This window comes from Cibotium barometz, chromosome 24 (genome assembly GCF_041138505.1).
Source record: "Cibotium barometz isolate CiBa-2024 chromosome 24, ASM4113850v1, whole genome shotgun sequence".
Lineage (NCBI taxonomy): Eukaryota > Viridiplantae > Streptophyta > Polypodiopsida > Cyatheales > Cibotiaceae > Cibotium > Cibotium barometz.
The window spans coordinates 48,921,208-48,939,396 of record NC_141069.1 but is presented as its reverse complement, the minus strand read 5'-3'; the positions used below and the strand labels follow the sequence as shown (position 1 = coordinate 48,939,396).

The 18,189-nt window shown below is 37.8% G+C and overlaps 1 protein-coding gene across 1 annotated transcript; it reads left to right on the top strand.

Annotated features, from left to right (window-relative positions):
* Positions 1–7,365: 7,365 nt before the first annotated feature.
* LOC147625395 (heat shock 70 kDa protein-like) lies at positions 7,366–10,991 on the top strand. Its single transcript, XM_086818732.1, has 2 exons — positions 7,366–7,846; positions 8,869–10,991. The coding sequence occupies exons 1-2, from the start codon at positions 7,636–7,638 to the stop codon at positions 10,623–10,625; spliced, it is 1,968 nt and encodes a 655-aa protein (XP_086674858.1). The 5' UTR covers positions 7,366–7,635; the 3' UTR covers positions 10,626–10,991.
* The last annotated feature ends 7,198 nt before the right edge of the window (positions 10,992–18,189 follow it).

The window sequence follows — 18,189 nt, the reverse complement described above, 5'->3', positions numbered from 1 at the left end:
TAACCATACTCCTTCACATGTAGCAATAGCTGCACCCCTGTATTCACCCTCTATACTAGATAAAGCAACAGTAGGTTGCTTCTTACTACTCCAACTCACCACTGCACTTCCAAAAGACCATAATGTGCAGTGGTCTTTACATATCGCATAATGCGTCTCACTGCATCCAAATGAGGTTTTCTGGGGCTCTGCATAAATTGGCTTACTAGCCCCACAGCATAACTGAGATCCGGGCGTGTGATAGTCATGTAAATAAGACTGCCAACAACCATCTTTCTATACATAGATGGATCATCCAACTCTTCACCAAAATCAGCCCGTAGCTTTACATTCTGCTCCAAAGGTGTACTCATTGTTTGGCTTACACCATGTCATCCCATATTTTGCAACATATCCAATGCATATTGGCGTTGCACTAACCATGTACCTGCATGGTCTTTGATCACTTCAATCCCAAGAAAATATCTTAATTCACCCAAGTCTTTCATGTCAAACTGTCCACTCAATGCCTTCTTGACATGCATAACATCTGTAGCATGATCTCCTGTGATAATCAAGTCATCCACAGAGATTCTGGCCTAAAACCTGTAAGCCGTTTCTGGCGTACTTCCATGTATGGCTGCTGTGGGTGTCTTATTAAGTACATACACAGCAGTGGCAAATGCTTCTGCCCAATAATAGTCTGGCATGCTCTTTTCATTGAGCATTGCCCTGGCCACATCACAAATGACTCTATTCTTTCTCTCAGAAACACCATTTTGCTGAGGTGTGTACCTGCAAGTTAACTACCTTCTTATGCCATGCTTTCTCAAGAAATGCTCAAAAGCATGTGAGGTGTATTCACCACCTCCATCTGTCCTCAAAAATTTTATCCAGGAGCCATATTGCTTCTCTGCAAAAGCTTTGAAGTCCATTAACTTTCCCAACACTTCACTTTTCTCTCTCTGAGAAAGTATATCCAAGTCATTCTGCTGAAATCATCAATGAATGTCACATAATATAAGCTACCTTTAATGGATGGGTTTTGTGCAGGACCCCATACATCGCTATGAACTATCTCAAGTGGCCTGCTACTCATGTTGCCTTCTTTAGGAAACGGCAACCTCGCCTGCTTTCCAAACTGACAGGTATCACAAACATGCATATTCCCATCATTCTTGAATCTAGGCAGCCCACTAACAATGCCTCTTGCCTGCATGTTCTTTAACCTTTGTATGTTCACATGTCCAATCCTTTTATGCCACATGTTAATGTCCTGTACCACATTTCGGCTTTTAGAGAACATGGCTGATTTCAACTCAGGAATCCCAGCATCCAACTTAAATAACCTACCTTCTTTCTTGCCTTTGGCAATGACTCTACATCCATTTTTGAAATCCTTAACAACGAAGTGTCATCACTTTTACCATTCGACATCATAGATCCCACAACATGTTTCATGGGCAAACAAGTGATTTGCACTGCCATCATTACTGCTTGATGCATAATTTCCACCACTTGCATAATTTCCACCATGTTGTGCATAATGTCCACCATGTTGTGTCTACCCCCTCTCAAATCATTTTGTTTGCGAAAACAATCACGTGCCATATGACCAAATTTCCCACAATAATGGCATTCCACATTTTGCATAGATGTTTATTAGCCTTGCCAACGTCCTCTACCACGAGGATTACCTCTACCTCTCTGAGGTGTATATCCATGACCACCTCTAGCACCATATGTAGGTTGAAAATTCTGTTGTGGTGACCTGTCTTGCCATCCACGACCATTACCACGGCCACGTGATGCAAATCTCCCCTTGCCTCTAAATCCCCTTTGTGAATAGAAAGCCTAATTTCTGCCATTATCTCATCATGGCTAGTAGATGCATCATGAAAAGAGTCACTGAGTTTGATTTCCTCAATAAGCAAGAGTGAAATCAACTCATCAAAATCTGGTAAACTTGTACTTCGAACCGAGATGTATGTATCAAAAGACTTATACTCCTTGTTGCCAAGACCACGCAAGGTAATGTCTACCAAATCATCATCAGGCATGGGGGCATTGATTGTTGCCAATGCATCTGCATACTTCTTTATCTCTTGTACATAATCATGGATGCTCCTTCCTTTCCGTTTCACATTATGAATATGTTGTCCGTAAACTGAGACTTGCGAGCACTAGTGTCTATATTAAACAGCTTTACCAATGCATCCTTGAGATTCTCAGCATCATGTATATGTATGAGTATAGCATCCGAGATACATATAGACAGGTAATGCAAAACTTTGTATGCTCTTTCTGACCATTGCTTTATGAGCTACAACCTGCTGCTATGTAGGTTGTCGGGGTAGTTCCGGCTCTGGCTTCGCACTTCTAATAAGGTTCCAAAAACCTTTTTCCTTCAGAAAACTTTTAATCCTGTACTTCCATGCCTGGAAGTTCTTCCTATCCAACTTTTCACCCTCAATTTGTACTAGATTATCTGACATATTTGCTCAATGCAAATGTATCTTCCACACACGTCCAAATCTATAAACGAGCCTTCCTTAGCTCAACCACACTCCTATAAGTGTTCCAGATACTCCAATGTACATAATGAACTTCACTTTTGATGTAGAAAATCAAACTGATTGCATCCAAAATGAACTGGCATACGCAGTCCAAGGTACCCTGTTTTGGCACGCTTTCCAAGGCTCCAAATTGCAATGTAGTGGTTCAATCAAGTATGGATAACTTGTATTGACACGTAAACAAGCTCAATGTTGCATATCAATACCAACCAAGGTGCGTACATACCAATTTTGTCAAACCCCCTTCTTTGTTTTGAGAAAAACCAAAAAAACCAGTAGTAGAATTGCTCTAATTTCTTCAATGCTTGTCCAAATTGAGAGAAAAAGCATTCATTAGCTTAGAAATAATGTCCACTAACTCCATGTAAAAGGAATTAGACCAATTGTTTAAGATGAGAGAGTAATTAGCCGATTAATCACACTCTGTTTCACTAATCACAGTAGATAGCCTGTTTCACCCATCATGTAGCAACCTCCTCACTAGTGTGAATCACAAATTTGCTAAGCCAATTTTGAAGTTAACCAATCAAATAGCTTGTAATTGACCTTCTCTTGCAAAATTTCAACAAAAATACTATGTTTTCTCTGTATGAGCTGCACCGCCTGCTCCTGAGGGGATTTGGGTTGATTTTATTATCAATTAATAGCATGTGTAGTTGCCTAACACTCCAAGGCATGTGTGTAACCCATCAATTGTCTGATTTTTACCAAAAACTTGCTCTAATTTCATCCACCAGGTGACTCTTTTTCTCTGTTTTGTGAGAGCTTTAAAAATAGTAATTTTCAATCACTTAAATGTATCATATTTGCTCCAAATTCAGTGTAGGGCTTGCACATGAGCTGCCAATACATTCCCATTTGCCAGATACATGTTTCTTTGCCAGATTGCATCTATTTTTACCATACATCACTGCTTCCAAGCTCCAATGGAAAGCTTGCAAAAAAACAAAATTTTCTTTTGCTTTGGGCAACCCTAATTTGCCGTGTTTGAGCTTGAATCACCTGCAATCCGCTCAAGGGTGTTTAGTAGACCTTACTCGATAGGCCAAGCTCTCAGATCTGATAGAAATTGGTGTGCTCCAAGCTTCACAGCATCAATGGCAAGCTTCACAGCTTCTTCTCCCTCTTCTCTCACTCACTCACTCATAAACCCTAATAGAGAGCACCAGGCTCTGATACCATGATGAAAAACAAGTAGAGGGAGAGGAGACACACACACAGGAGCAAACCCTAATGTATATTGCAAACCCTAACCATAGAGGGAAGCCATCTCCCTTCTCAACCAATGCATAAAGCCATAGTCCATAATACACAAGACACACTATGTGTTGTGTCCACACTCAGCTAACCCTAGCTAATGTCCACACACTATGACTAGTTGGACGTGGTCATTTATGTGTCACACATGTTCCTACCTAACATGCCAGCACATAATATAGCTGGGACACACTGACATCGAGCTTGAATCTCAACAATTACGTCATATGCAAAGCGTTTGGATATCATCACTAAGGATGCTGATGAGATGAAGGAAGCTTAGATCAAGCAATTAAATGCTCTACTGTCTTACAAGGAGAATGAATACAATGAGTTGGTAGAAGTTGTTCATGCTCAGCATTTTGCAGAACCATGAATTGGAACAAAAAGCAAAGGATCTAGAGGCCAAGAACAACAAATTAGAAGGGGTATTAGAGAAGACAATCAAACATAGACCCACCTCTAATTTGGATGCACGTGAACGAATAAGAGAACAAAGACCACTTAATACATTGTCAAAAAATAGTGAAAACTACAAACGTCGTATACATGCAAATATTGATAAGTTAAAGAGCCTTAAACAAGGCAGTGGAGCACTCTCAAAAGTCTTCTTCTCAAGACATATGGTGAAGTCTACACTTTCTCATTCAAAGTTCAGAACAATTAGTGATGATCTCATGCATGCATGATTGCAAAATATGAAGAATGCATTTACTGCAAAAACTGAAGCTCAAGATATTTGTGACAAAGTTGGTTTAAGTAGAGAATCCTATACAATGATGTACATACAAATGGATGTAAGTTTTAAGTCCGTGTTGCAAAACAAAAGGGTAACTCCGTTGCCATTCCCTTTTAGTGTTAGAAAAGAAAGACAACAATTGAATAATAATGTCCTTGAACTCATTTGGTGAGGGCCTAAACACATAGTTCACTCACATGTATTCAAGCATTGTGCTAAAGAAGTGACCTTTGATCTGAATCCGAACAACAATTTTGTCTTGGATGTGTGCAAACTGCAAGCTGTAATGGTGAAGTTCTATAATATGTCTGCTCAAGAATGTGGTGGCACACTGAAATTTGTACTAAAACTTGATGAGAGTGAAATTGTAAAGAATCAAAAGATAGAAAGAATAAGTTTAACATTGATGAACAATGTATTGGATCCTTCCATAAAGCCAGGTTATCCTCAATACTTCAATGTTCAATCTGAAAATGAAATCTGGTGGCTCGTAGCATTTGAGGTTCCAAAAGAGGACCATGGGATCTTAAAGATGTTTTTCAATCTAATAGAGATTCCTACTATGGTTCAACATTAAAAAGTAGGTGAAATTCTACATGTGGATGGTTTCGGAGACTACTTAGCGGAATGGCATCTTGTAGGTGATCTAAGACACTAAAGTGCATGTTTGGTATCTCAAATGCTGCAAATGCAAGGTTAGCTTGCTTTTATTGCATGCGCTCATTGAGGAAAAAGGGTAAGAATGGAAAAAAGGCGTGAATATGAATACTGGGAAGGATGGTGCACCGACTCATGATCCGTTCATATGGGATGGCAGAAAAATGGTTAGGATGGATCCAAAGTGGGACCCTATACTTGACATTCCTTTAACACGAGTCCATCCTTGTACACTACATGCCATCTGTAGAATTGTGGAGCCCATGATTCCTTGCATTCTGATGGAAGCAAACACATACCATTTGCTATGGACATGGATTATGAAGAAGAAGAAGAAGAAGAAGAAGAAGAACATGATGTGCCACAAACACATACCATTTGCTATGGACATGGATTATGAAGAAGAAGAAGAAGAACATGATGTGCCACAAAAAGGTAAGCCATTCCCTAAGCAACGTTTGGATGGAGAAGAATCTTCGGCCACCATCAAGGATGCACCTGAAGATGTTTATAGATCCAAAAGTTTAAGGGAGCAAAATAGGACTCGAGAATCTTGTGAATTTTGCTCTTATTGAGGACAGAGGTACTCAAGATTTAGGAGCCTAAAGAAGGGGATTCAAAGTGATGGGGCAACCATGTAAGCAAAATATAACTCCATTCTAAAAAGCCGCACTTGGGATCTTGTAGATTTCCCTCTAAGATGCAAGATAATTAGCACTAAGTGGGTTTACAAAGAAAAATATAGATCTCATGGTACTTTGGAAAAGTACAAGGCAAGTCTGGTTTGCAAAAGGTTTTGCACAAGTTGAAGGTTTTGACTTTCAAGACACTTTTCTCCTATGAACATGTTATCTTTGCCCACCATGAGCTGGCCTCTCATGAGCCGGTCTCTCATATGGATACTCTTACCCTCACATCAATTGCACCCTGGCCATGTATTTGTTGACATGTGTTTAACGAAGTTAATTATATGGTAAAAGAGTTCAAAATTTAGATTGGTTGTAATTGGTTTCGCATGAAAGATGGGATGCTACATTTTTAATGAGTGCAATGCTTACTCTATAATATGATTTAAACACAAATATGCGTGTTTTTTCAACACAACCATTCTTAATTCCAAAGTAAGTCATTCTAGATAGGATTTTAAAACCATGCTAGGTGCTTGTAGGGTAGATAACGTTGATAACATTCACACCATTGGTGGCATTTAACAAAATCAAGAAAAATAATTGTGTTAGGGTAAAATTAAGAATGGATTTGAGATTATGATATGCCCCTTGAGGCCTGTAAAGGGGCATGTTTTAAACGTCATACAATTGGCCATTATATGTGAAAGTGTAGGATATTGGGTTAATCTTTCTCAAAGGGTAGTAAAATAGTGCCAATCATGATTTTGGTGAATATAATCACATCTAAAGATGTAAACCCTGTCCCATACAGTTTTGTTGAAAATACAGAGTACTTCCTCGCAAAAAAAAGGATGTAAATCCATAAAGTAGGAGCATCGTGCAACCATATACATTTTTAAAAACGATTGTTCACCCCCCTTTTGTAAGTATACATGTTTGGATTCTGAATTAAAAATCCTGCCTTCAAATTTATACAAATAAGTTATATGAAATAACTATTTCTTTATCTCCTTTTTGCATATAAGTCCCCCAAACGAACAAACTCCCTTCCGTACACTAAGGTGCTATGTTACATAAGTGTAGAATGACACCGCCCTCTCCCACAAACATAAAGACATCCATATGTACGTATGTATGTTCATATATATTACATAGGTTTAAACCTCAGATTGTAAAAATCAATTTTGAAAGATGTTTATTTCAAGAACAATAATGATTTTTAAATTTATATCAGTTAGAATATCATTAATTATTTATATAATATTAGTTTTAAATAAATCTAGTAGTACAATTAATTTATAACCTCAATAGAAATAGAATAGAGCTACGCAATTAAAATTCATTTATCAAGAATCAAAGCTTCATGTCTGGAAAGCTTATGGATTTAGGAAAGAAAACTTAAAATGAATAATAAATAGACGTCATAAAATCGATTGATTAAATCATCATCCTGTGGAGGGTAGGTGTATGAACTTTCGAGAGGCTTAAAAAGTGATGAGTCATAAGCGAGAACCTACTGGAATCAAGAGGGGGCCAAATTAAGCATTTGATCACACTTAGGAAATAGGAAGAAACCCGAAGGTTCTAGCTTCTTTGTTTCGCTTCTCTATATTACGAGCACCATTGCCAGCTGCCTTCCTTCACATCGATAGCAATCAAGAGAATCAACCTGTGTAACCTGTCTGATTCACAGTTGAAACTCCATCGCTACGTCGAAACTTGAAACCCTAGTGTTTTTGCTGTCTCTCTCTGATTTCCATTACTCCTCCATCACCTGCTTTTGCCCTTTTTCTCCGCCATGGCCAAAGTGGAGGGTAAGGCCGTCGGAATCGACCTCGGAACTACCTACAGCTGCGTGGGAGTTTGGCAGCATGACCGTGTCGAGATCATTCCCAACGACCAGGGCAACCGCACCACCCCTTCCTATGTCGCCTTTACTGACACCGAGCGCCTCATCGGCGATGCTGCCAAGAATCAGGTCGCCATGAATCCAAGCAACACTGTTTTCGGTAAGGAGCATCATCCTTTTATTTTTCTTCATCATCACTCTGCATCATGCACTCCAGGTTAGAGCTGCATGAGGTCTAATATGCTAAATCGAAGCTGCATGAGGTCGAAATGGTTCGTCGAATGACAGGTTTACCTCGCTAGTATTAGTAGCGACTTCTTCTACGTTGCCTTGGAAAAGATTTTCAGATAGAGAGAAGGCCTGGTTTTTTTCCCCCCTTTGCTATTGGATTTCCTGAGAAAGCAAGGCCTGGTTTTTTTTTTCCCCCTTTGCTGTTGGATTTCCTGAGAAAGCAAAGCTTTCTTTCTCAAGTTCGCCAGTCTAATGAAGGGTTTTTTTCCCTCTTTTGCTGTTGGATTTCCTGAGAAAGCAAGGCCTGGTTTTTTTTTTCCATTTGCTGTTGGGGATGCTAGGCCTTTTCTCTGAGAAGTCAGTTCAATGAACATGGATAGATTAATTTTGTCTTTTTCAAGACAATCAGGAATTCAAGTAGAAACTACTAGCGTTGGTAGTGCAGACTTCTTTTGCTTTTACTGTTAACATGATGACAAGTTGGCCTGCCAAAATTAGGGGGGGAAACGGCCTTAGCATTAGCAGTTCAGCCTCTTTTCCTCTCTGATGATAAGTAGGCCTGTCAATTGGATCTTCTTGGATCTTCCTGACAGAGACTTGTATGGGAAAATTGTCATTTCTCTACTTGCTAGGGTAGCTTTGTCAAATTAGTTATGAATAGATAAGAAATTTTCGTAGGAGCTTAGCTCCTAGCTTTGTAAGGGCTTTTAGCTCAGAAGAGATGGCTAGCTTGATGGGATCAAGCTTTCACATACAAATGTAGAGCGCTTGGAAATTTAGTAAAATCTTGGGCTTTTAGCTCAGAACAGATGGTTAGCTTGATAGGATCAAGATTTAACCTCGACAGATGTAGGGCGCTTGGAAAATTTAATGAAAAATCTTGCATGGTCATTTTTTCAGAGATTTCGCTTGTTTATTAACATTTTTTTTTTCTGCTTTTTTAATTTGCAGATGCAAAGCGTTTAATTGGCCGTCGCTTCAGTGATCCCTCGGTTCAAAATGATATGAAGCTGTGGCCCTTCAAGGTTATTCCTGGTCCTGGTGACAAGCCTATGATTGTGGTGACTTACAAGGGGGAGCAGAAGCAGTTTTCTGCGGAGGAGATATCCTCCATGGTTTTGATCAAGATGAAAGAGATTTCAGAAGCTTTTCTTGGTACCTCAGTCAAGAATGCTGTGATCACAGTGCCAGCCTACTTCAATGATTCTCAGAGGCAGGCGACTAAGGATGCCGGTACCATAGCCGGCTTGACAGTGATGAGGATCATTAACGAGCCTACTGCAGCTGCCATTGCATATGGTCTGGACAAGAAATCCACCTCTGTAGGTGAGAAGAATATCCTAGTGTTTGATTTGGGAGGTGGAACCTTTGATGTGTCAATCCTCACCATTGAGGAAGGCATCTTTGAAGTTAAGGCCACAGCTGGTGATACACACCTTGGCGGTGAAGACTTTGATAACCGAATGGTGAATCATTTTGTCCAAGAGTTCAAGCGGAAATATAAGAAGGATATCAGTGGGAATGCTCGTGCCCTTCGCCGCTTGCGGACTGCATGTGAACGAGCAAAGAGGACCCTGTCATCCTCTACACAGACAACTATGGAAATCGACTCCCTGTATGAAGGTATTGATTTCTATTCTACCATCACTCGAGCTCGGTTTGAAGAGCTCTGCATGGATTTGTTCAGGAAATGCATGGAGCCAGTAGAGAAATGTCTGCGGGATGCAAAGATGGATAAAGGCCAGATTCAGGAGGTTGTCCTTGTGGGAGGGTCTACTCGGATTCCTAAAGTGCAGCAGCTACTACAAGATTTCTTCAATGGCAAGGAGCTGTGCAAAAGCATCAATCCTGACGAGGCTGTAGCCTATGGTGCTGCTGTGCAGGCTGCCATCCTAACTGGGGAAGGTGATGACAAGGTGAAGAGCTTGCTGTTACTTGATGTTACACCCCTCAGCCTAGGTCTGGAGACGGCTGGTGGTGTCATGACTGTTCTCATTCCCAGAAACACCACTATTCCAACCAAGAAGGAGCAAATCTTTTCAACCTATTCTGACAACCAGCCTGGTGTGCTCATCCAAGTGTACGAGGGTGAGAGAGCCAGGACAAAAGATAACAATTTGTTGGGAAAATTTGAGCTCAGTGGCATCCCCCCTGCACCAAGAGGAGTCCCGCAGATCAATGTCACATTTGATATTGATGCTAATGGCATCCTCAATGTCTCTGCTGAAGACAAGACTGCAGGTGTGAAAAACAAAATTACCATAACCAATGACAAAGGACGGTTGACCAAGGACGACATTGAGAAGATGGTGCAGGATGCAGAGAGGTACAAGGCTGAAGATGAGGAGGTGAAGAGGAAAGTAGAGGCAAAGAACAGCCTAGAGAACTATGCCTACAACATGAGGAACACTGTGAAGGATGAGAAGTTTGCAGGGAAGTTGGATCCTGCAGACAAAGAAAAGATTGAGAAGGCAGTGAACAGCACTATAGAGTGGCTGGATGGTAACCAGTTGGCCGAAGTGGATGAGTTTGAGGAAAAGATGAAGGAATTAGAATCTTTATGCAACCCCATCATTGCCAAAATGTATCAAGGTGGAGCTGGGGCGGGTGATATGCCCATGCCTGGTGGGTATGGTGGGGAGAGACCTTCCTATGGAGGTGGAAGTACCAACACCGGTTCTGGGCCCAAAATTGAAGAGGTGGACTAAAAAACTCTCTTCAAGTGATGTGATGGACTCTTAATTTTCTCACACATGTGCATAGAAGATCTGCTTTATGCTTCTAGGTACGCAGATAGTCCTGTAGTTGAATAATACGCGAACTGGAGAAGTTGTGTATACGGAGTATACCTGGTTGCTGGTTAACTCAAGTGAAGACAAGATAGTGGCTGGAAACTAGGTAGTTGGAATTAGGGAAAACGTGTCTACTTAACAAACTGCGCATGATGAGTATATGAGATCTAGGCTTGCTCTGTACAAAATCTTTATATGAATGTGAACTGAGATCTAGGGCTTGCTTTGTACAAAATCTTTATATGAATGTGAACCGAGATCTAGGGCTTGCTTTGTACAAAATCTTCATATGCTAATGTCAGAGAAACTTCCTAGTTGGAATTAGGGAAAAACTATTTTTACTTATCAAATTTTTACTTATCAAATTGCTCGTGTGTGAAATTTGAGCTTGATCTGTACAAATTTTATCTCCTTTTGAAAAGGATCAAATAAATTGATGAACATATAAATTTTTGCCCCCTTACCGTCAGAGAATTTTGTTAGTTGGAATTAGTCAAACAATTTTTACTTATCAAACTGCGCGTGTGTATGAAATCGAAGCTTAATCTATACAATTTTCATTTGCTTTTGAAATGGATCAAATAAATTGAATGAACGTATAAATTTTTGTACCTGAAAAAAAAGTCTTATGCTATGATCCTTAAATAGATCTTTGTGTCGCGGAACTTACATGTAGAACTATCGTCTATGTAATCTCTAGTGCAGAGATTTTTGTTTTGTAAAATCTCGTGCAACCCATTTGCTTCGACCTATTTCTTCTCTGTCAGGTCGAAATAAAAGAAATATTCTTTTTTTCTTGAATCTCTCAAGAATCTTGCAATCGTGGTTGCTAGAAGTTTTTTTTCTTGGAAGTTGAAAGTGACTTTTTTAAACAGCGTCTGCTGTGAGCAGAACTCTCCCTTTTTATTTTATGCTTTGTCGGTGTGAACAGAACTTGTGACTCTTAACATTGGGTGCTTGTTCTAGTGGTTGAAGGGGATGATTTGTAACTTGAGGTACCATGTTTTGATCCTCGGTTGGACACCCGATAGTTACCTTGCCCTCACTTTGTAGAGGATATGAGGGGTCCTCACAAAAGACTTTGCTCTCATCTAGTAGTCTTGCCACAAAAAAAAAAAAAACTTTTGTGACTCTTGCTCTTTTTTATATTTTCCTTTAAAACAAAACAAAAAATATTTTTCTTAAATCAATTCTTATGTTACTCTCTTCCTTTCTCCTCTTTCTACCTTTAAAAAAAGTCTCATTAATAAAATAAAGTCTTTTAAAATATTTAATTCTCGCTTCAACTCTCTTCTCTTAACTCTTTTTGTTGTCTCTAATTCTTTGTAACTCTTCTCTTGAAGTGGTTTCTAATTCTTTGAAACTCCTCTCAAAGTGCTCTCTAACTCTTTGTGGTCTCTAATTCTTTGTAACCCTTCTCTTCTCAATCTCTCTCTTTAATCTCTTAAAACTCTGTAATTGTCTATTTCTTGAACTAGCTCACGCTCCTCTCAGCTCTCTTAATCTCTCTTACTCTGTCTCGAAGTGGCCATCTCTCTCTCACACACTTCCTTGCACTTTCTTTATTTTACTCGCTCTTTACCATTCAACTCTCTCTCTCTCTCTCTCTCTCTCTCTCTAACTATCAAACATTCTTTAACTCTCACCTCTCTCTCTCTCTCTCTCTCTCTCTCTCTCTCTAACTATCAAACACTCTAACTCTCACCTCACTCTCTCTCTCTCTATCAAACATTTTAACATTTTAACTCTTTCTTTCAAGTTAGTCCACTCTCTCTTTGTAACACTTTCTCTAAGATTCTCTCTCTAACTCACTCTCTATCTTTCTCTAACTCTTTAACTCACTCTCTTTACGCAAATAAGACAAGTGGACAGCCAAATTCTTCATTTCTATTGAGAGTGCCTTAGGGGTAAATGGGTGGAACACCAATATGGCATTTTAGGCTTTTGTTATTTTTGTTCTAGACTTGACACTCGGCTTAAGACCTCTCTGGTCTCTATGATGATGTATGTTTTCGAAACGTTAATATATGATTTTTGGTCTCTATGATGATGTATGTTTTCCAAACGTTAATATGATTTTCTTTCTTTCTTTTCTTTCTATCTGTAACTCTCTCTCTCTCTCTCTCTCATGTCTAACCTTGTAGTCTAACTCTCTAATCTAATCCTCTAATTTTTAATATATATATATATATATATATATATATATATATATATATATATATATATATATATATAGTAGTATAGAGTATAGTATAGAAGAGTAGTAGTATAGTATCTAACTCTCTTTGACTCTTTAACTCTCTTTTCCTCTAGTATTATATATATATGGTCGTATATACTATGAGTAGTAGTATAGCATAGTATAGAAGCAGTATTATAGTATCTAACTTTCACTGACTCTTTGACTCTAACTCTTTAGTATAGTATAGTATCTAACTCTCTAACTCTTTAGTATAGTATAGTATCTAACTCTCTCTAACTCTCTTTCTCTCTCAAACTCTCCCTCTAGCTTTGTCTCTAACTATGTCTCTCTTTGTCTAACTTTGTCTCTCTCTCTCTCTCTCTCTCTCTCTCTCTCTCTCTCTACCTATTTATCTCTCCCTAATTCTCTCTCTAACTTTATCTCACTCTTAACTCTCTATCTTTCTCGCTCTCTCTAACTCTTTGTACCTTTCTCTCTCTGTCTAACTCTCTCAAATCTCTCTTACTCCCTTTAACTATATTTCACACCATCCCTCAGTCCATCATCCGTATGGACACTTCAATCGGTACCCTTGTACAATGCGATACCTCAATCAGTACTCTCATATATGTCACTATCTATACTCATAGACATAGTCCATGTTAGTTAAATAATCAATTGAAATCACATCAATCAATCCCAACGCTAACAAGAGAAGTAGGTAACTATAATATCCAATCACATGTACTCATTGGCACAACACACATGGGCATCCCCGATATAAAATAAGAAATATAATTCTTAATAACACAAGAGTAATTCTCATAACAAACACTTTCTTTCTTCTAACTAGCACCTCCCAAAAACTTGTGCATAATAGATAGTATAGATAGATATATTATACATACATACATACATACATACATACATATATTCACGTGAGAACACCCTCTTGTATCAAAAGTATAGATAGTATAGATAGATATATTATACATATATACATACATATATTCACGTGAGAACACCCTCTTGTATCAAAAGTTCTAAATTGGGCGAAAAAGGCATTGTTATCAGCTTTTGCCAAATTTATCTTAATAAAAACTATAAATACCCACTGAGGGGACCATTCATGGCACTCAGTTGTGGGGCCGATTGAGCTAATGCTTCTCTCTCTCTCTCTCTCTCTCTCTCTCTCTCGTATAGGCCAAATTTGTAAGTCCTTTATAAAAATAGAAAAAAAGTAATAATTAGGGATCTATGTTTATCTATAGTGTGATAAATTGATATTTCTCTAAAATTAGAAACAAAAAAGCAACTCTATTTATATGGATATCATGTTCTTTTGAGATTATTAGTTTTTTTTAGCATGCTTTATCAAATAATCCATCATGAGCGGTGAGAATCACACTATGGTGGTTGGCAGCCATGTTTCCATCAACTCATTTAAAGTTTGCATATTCATTGATTTTTTTTATATAAAGAACTAACCTATTAATACTTCATATGGATTTTATGAGTTTTTCAAGGCATCATACTTCGAGCATCTTTATTTTCAAGACTTGAATCTTCCAGTCTCCCAGATCAACACTTCGATGTAGATATTGTATATTCTTTTACATGAAGCTTTGTAATTGAGATGCACATGCACATATTTTTTCTCTCTAAATTATATATTTAGTTAAAGTTTATGATTTTATTAGCATATATTCTCTCTCTCTCTCTCTCTCTCTCTATATATATATATATATACATATATATATATATATATACACATATATATATATATATATACATATATATATATATATATATATATACACACACACACACACACATATATATATACATATATATATATACACACACACACACACACACACATATATATATATATGTATATATATATATATATATGTGTGTGTGTGTGTGTGTGTGTGTGTATATATATATATATATACACACACACACACACACACACACACACATATATATATATGTATATATATATATATATGTGTGTGTGTGTGTGTGTGTGTGTGTGTATATATATATATATATGTGTGTGTATATATATATATATGTGTGTGTGTGTGTGTGTGTGTGTGTGTATATATATATATATACACACACACACACACACACACACACACACACATATATATATATATATATATATATATATATATATATATATATATATGTATATACATATATATATATATATGTATATATAATTATATAGGCCAGGTTTGTCTAGTTCTAATCCTTTTGTAGGTGTATCCTCATCGTACCCCTCACACCTACCTTATAAGCTTCTTCTCAAACCTTTCACTTCCTTCACCTCGTCAAATTCGTGCAACACTACAAAAATCATGGACTCCGATGTCATGGCTCAACACTCAACTTTCAAACAAGATGAGTTCCCTTTCTATGGTATTATTTCTTCAATATGGATAAGTGTTCACTTCATTGCAATTCTAGAACATGCTAGGGCCACACACACCTTGCCTTGATCGACTTATTTCACAAACAATTTCATTTAATCTTGCATTTGGTGCAAGGGCTGATGCAAGCATGTGAAGGTCATCGAGTGAGGTATCACACGAATTTCTTGATGCATTTGTGTAAGGGTACCGATTGAGGTGTTACCAATGCATCCGTGTGAGGGTACCAATGGAGGTCTCACACGATTAAAATTTATACTTTTTCCATGCAAAGGTCACCGAGTTGAGGTATTGCACGAGGTTTCATATTATACAATTGGATTTATTGCGTGTAAAGGTCACCGAATTGAGGTATTGCACGAGGTATGATATTTTACAGTTGAATCTATTCCGTGCAAAGGTCAACGAGAGTTGAGGTATTGCACGAGGTTTTTAAGCAATGGGAATGATGGAAATGCTAGCATTATTGATGGACTATCATGCGTGAGCGAGCTTGATCACCTTTAACTCGATGCATTTATGAGTTGTTTTGTGGGAAACAGTCAATTAGTGTGTGCATAGTGTGTATGGGACATTGTATTTCTTTTAAGTAATATGTATTTTGATTTTACTTTTTATTTAACAATCTACTTTCTAGTTTTACTTCTTTATGAGTGCAGGTCATACATCACAAGTGAAAGTTTTCAACTGACTGTTTATGCAACTGAGGACAGTTGCATTTTCAACAGGGAAGAATTTTGCATTTTCAACGGGGAAGAATGTTGGAATTGGCGATTTATGTGAACACTCTCAACCATGAAGATTTATGTGGACACCCTATATTCATGTATGGCCATGCACTATTATGTGCACACTATTTGTATACACACACTTTTCACGTGAGAACACCCTCTTGTATCAAAAGTTCTAAATTGGGCAAAAAAAGGCATTGTAACTAGCTTTTGCCAAAGTTATCTTAATAAAAACTATAAATACCCACTGAGACCATTCATGGCACTCAGTTGCGGGGCCGATTGAGCCAATGCTTTCTCTCTCTCTCTCTCTCTCTCTCTCTCTCTCTCTTTCTCTCTCTCTCTCTCTCTCTCTCTCTCTCTCTCTCTCTCTCTCCCTTTCCCTATGTGTTGGAGCTTTCATGGTATTCTTGGTATGTATGTTTCCATGCTTTATGTGGTTTTATATGTCTCATCTTGCTTCCATTTGCAACAAACTATACATACATGCACATACATGGGTGCTTGTACAATAAGAGTCCTCACTTTGGATCACCTCCCAAGATTTTTTAAAACTAAAAAAATCATTTTTTCACTAAAATTGGCTAATCTCACCCACGTGGTAAAGGAATTTAGCATTGAGCTCTTCTGATGAAACATCACACCCTTACTCGTGCATTTAAACATATGGTCCAATTGAAAATAAATAATTTCAAACACCAAATTTTCTATATCACAAATATAGTACATATGCATGTCCCAAACTTAGACAAGTAGACATTACGATCATAAACGCTGATAACTTTCTTGTTTTAGCTCTAGTTCGATCCCCACTTTGCACATGAGATCTTAACTTGATTTATTGAATAATTTTTGCATATAATTTCTATTTTAAATTGATTATTATATGTATTGAAAGTTATATCTTTATATAAAAAATTATGTATTTTTACTTGATTGAATAATCCAAGGATAGAAAATTATGAGGATAATGTGACCATATGGTCAAATTTCATTCTTAACGGTTAGATTTTCCAAGATCTCCATTAGAAATTTTCTTCAAATTCTCATAGCATCTAAACATAATTAGTAAATTAATCATAAAAATTTATTTTTATGTGATTATGCAAGAATTTTATGTAAAAAAAGTAGTGCTAATTATGGTGAATCTATAGAAAAATAATTGGTTTAATTGGAGTAAGAAAAGGTCTATTTTTATCCATTTTATGTGAAAATAGCTCCACTTGAGTAGTTTCTTCCCTTCCAAAGTGTAAACCAAGTTTAACTAGGATTGGTAAAGTAGGTTAGGTAATGTACTAAACCTAGGTGGAGACCCCTAATGGGGCCATGCATCCTAGGGGATTCACTCTTAGAAAACTTATGATATCACGTGAGTGTACAAGAGGGGGGTTTTTTGAAATGAGGGGTAAGGCCATATATTTAGGTGAATACTAAATCTTAAATGTAAGTTAAGGGAAGGGGGTCTTGGGTATTGAAAAAGATGTGATCTACATTAGTTGTAGGCACACTACCTTAGGTGGGTGGTTTTAATACTTTGTAAGCCATTGGACTATGATATCATGTGAGTGTACAAGAGGGGGGTTTTTTGAAATGAGGGGTAAGGCCATATATTTAGGTGAATACTAAATCTTAAATGTAAGTTAAGGGAAGGGGGTCTCGGGCATTGAAAGATGTGATCTACATTAGTTGTAGGCACACTACCTTAGGTGGGTGGTTTTAATACTTTGTAAGCCATTGGACTATGATGTGATTAATCATAGTGGTCCAAGGTGACCTTAGGTATCTCAAGCATCTTTTGGATGTGGTGGAGGATGATCTTGTGGAGTCAAGTGGCATGCCCACTTAATCTAGCCCCCCCCCCCCCCCTTGGCTTGATGTATAAATACCCCCACACCCTATGTGGGTGGACACTTCTTTGTTGTAGCCTTTGTGGTGTATTCCTTTAGATAGCAATAGAGAAGTGAGCCTTTGTGGCAACAATACTCTAGTCATTTTCTCTTGCTTATGCAAGCTTCATTTCTTTGTGAGTAGTCATCTATTCAAGAGACAAGACATCTATGGTTGCTCTCTTGTGAATAGATTGGGAATGCTCCTTGTGAATAGATTGGGAATGCTCCTTTTGT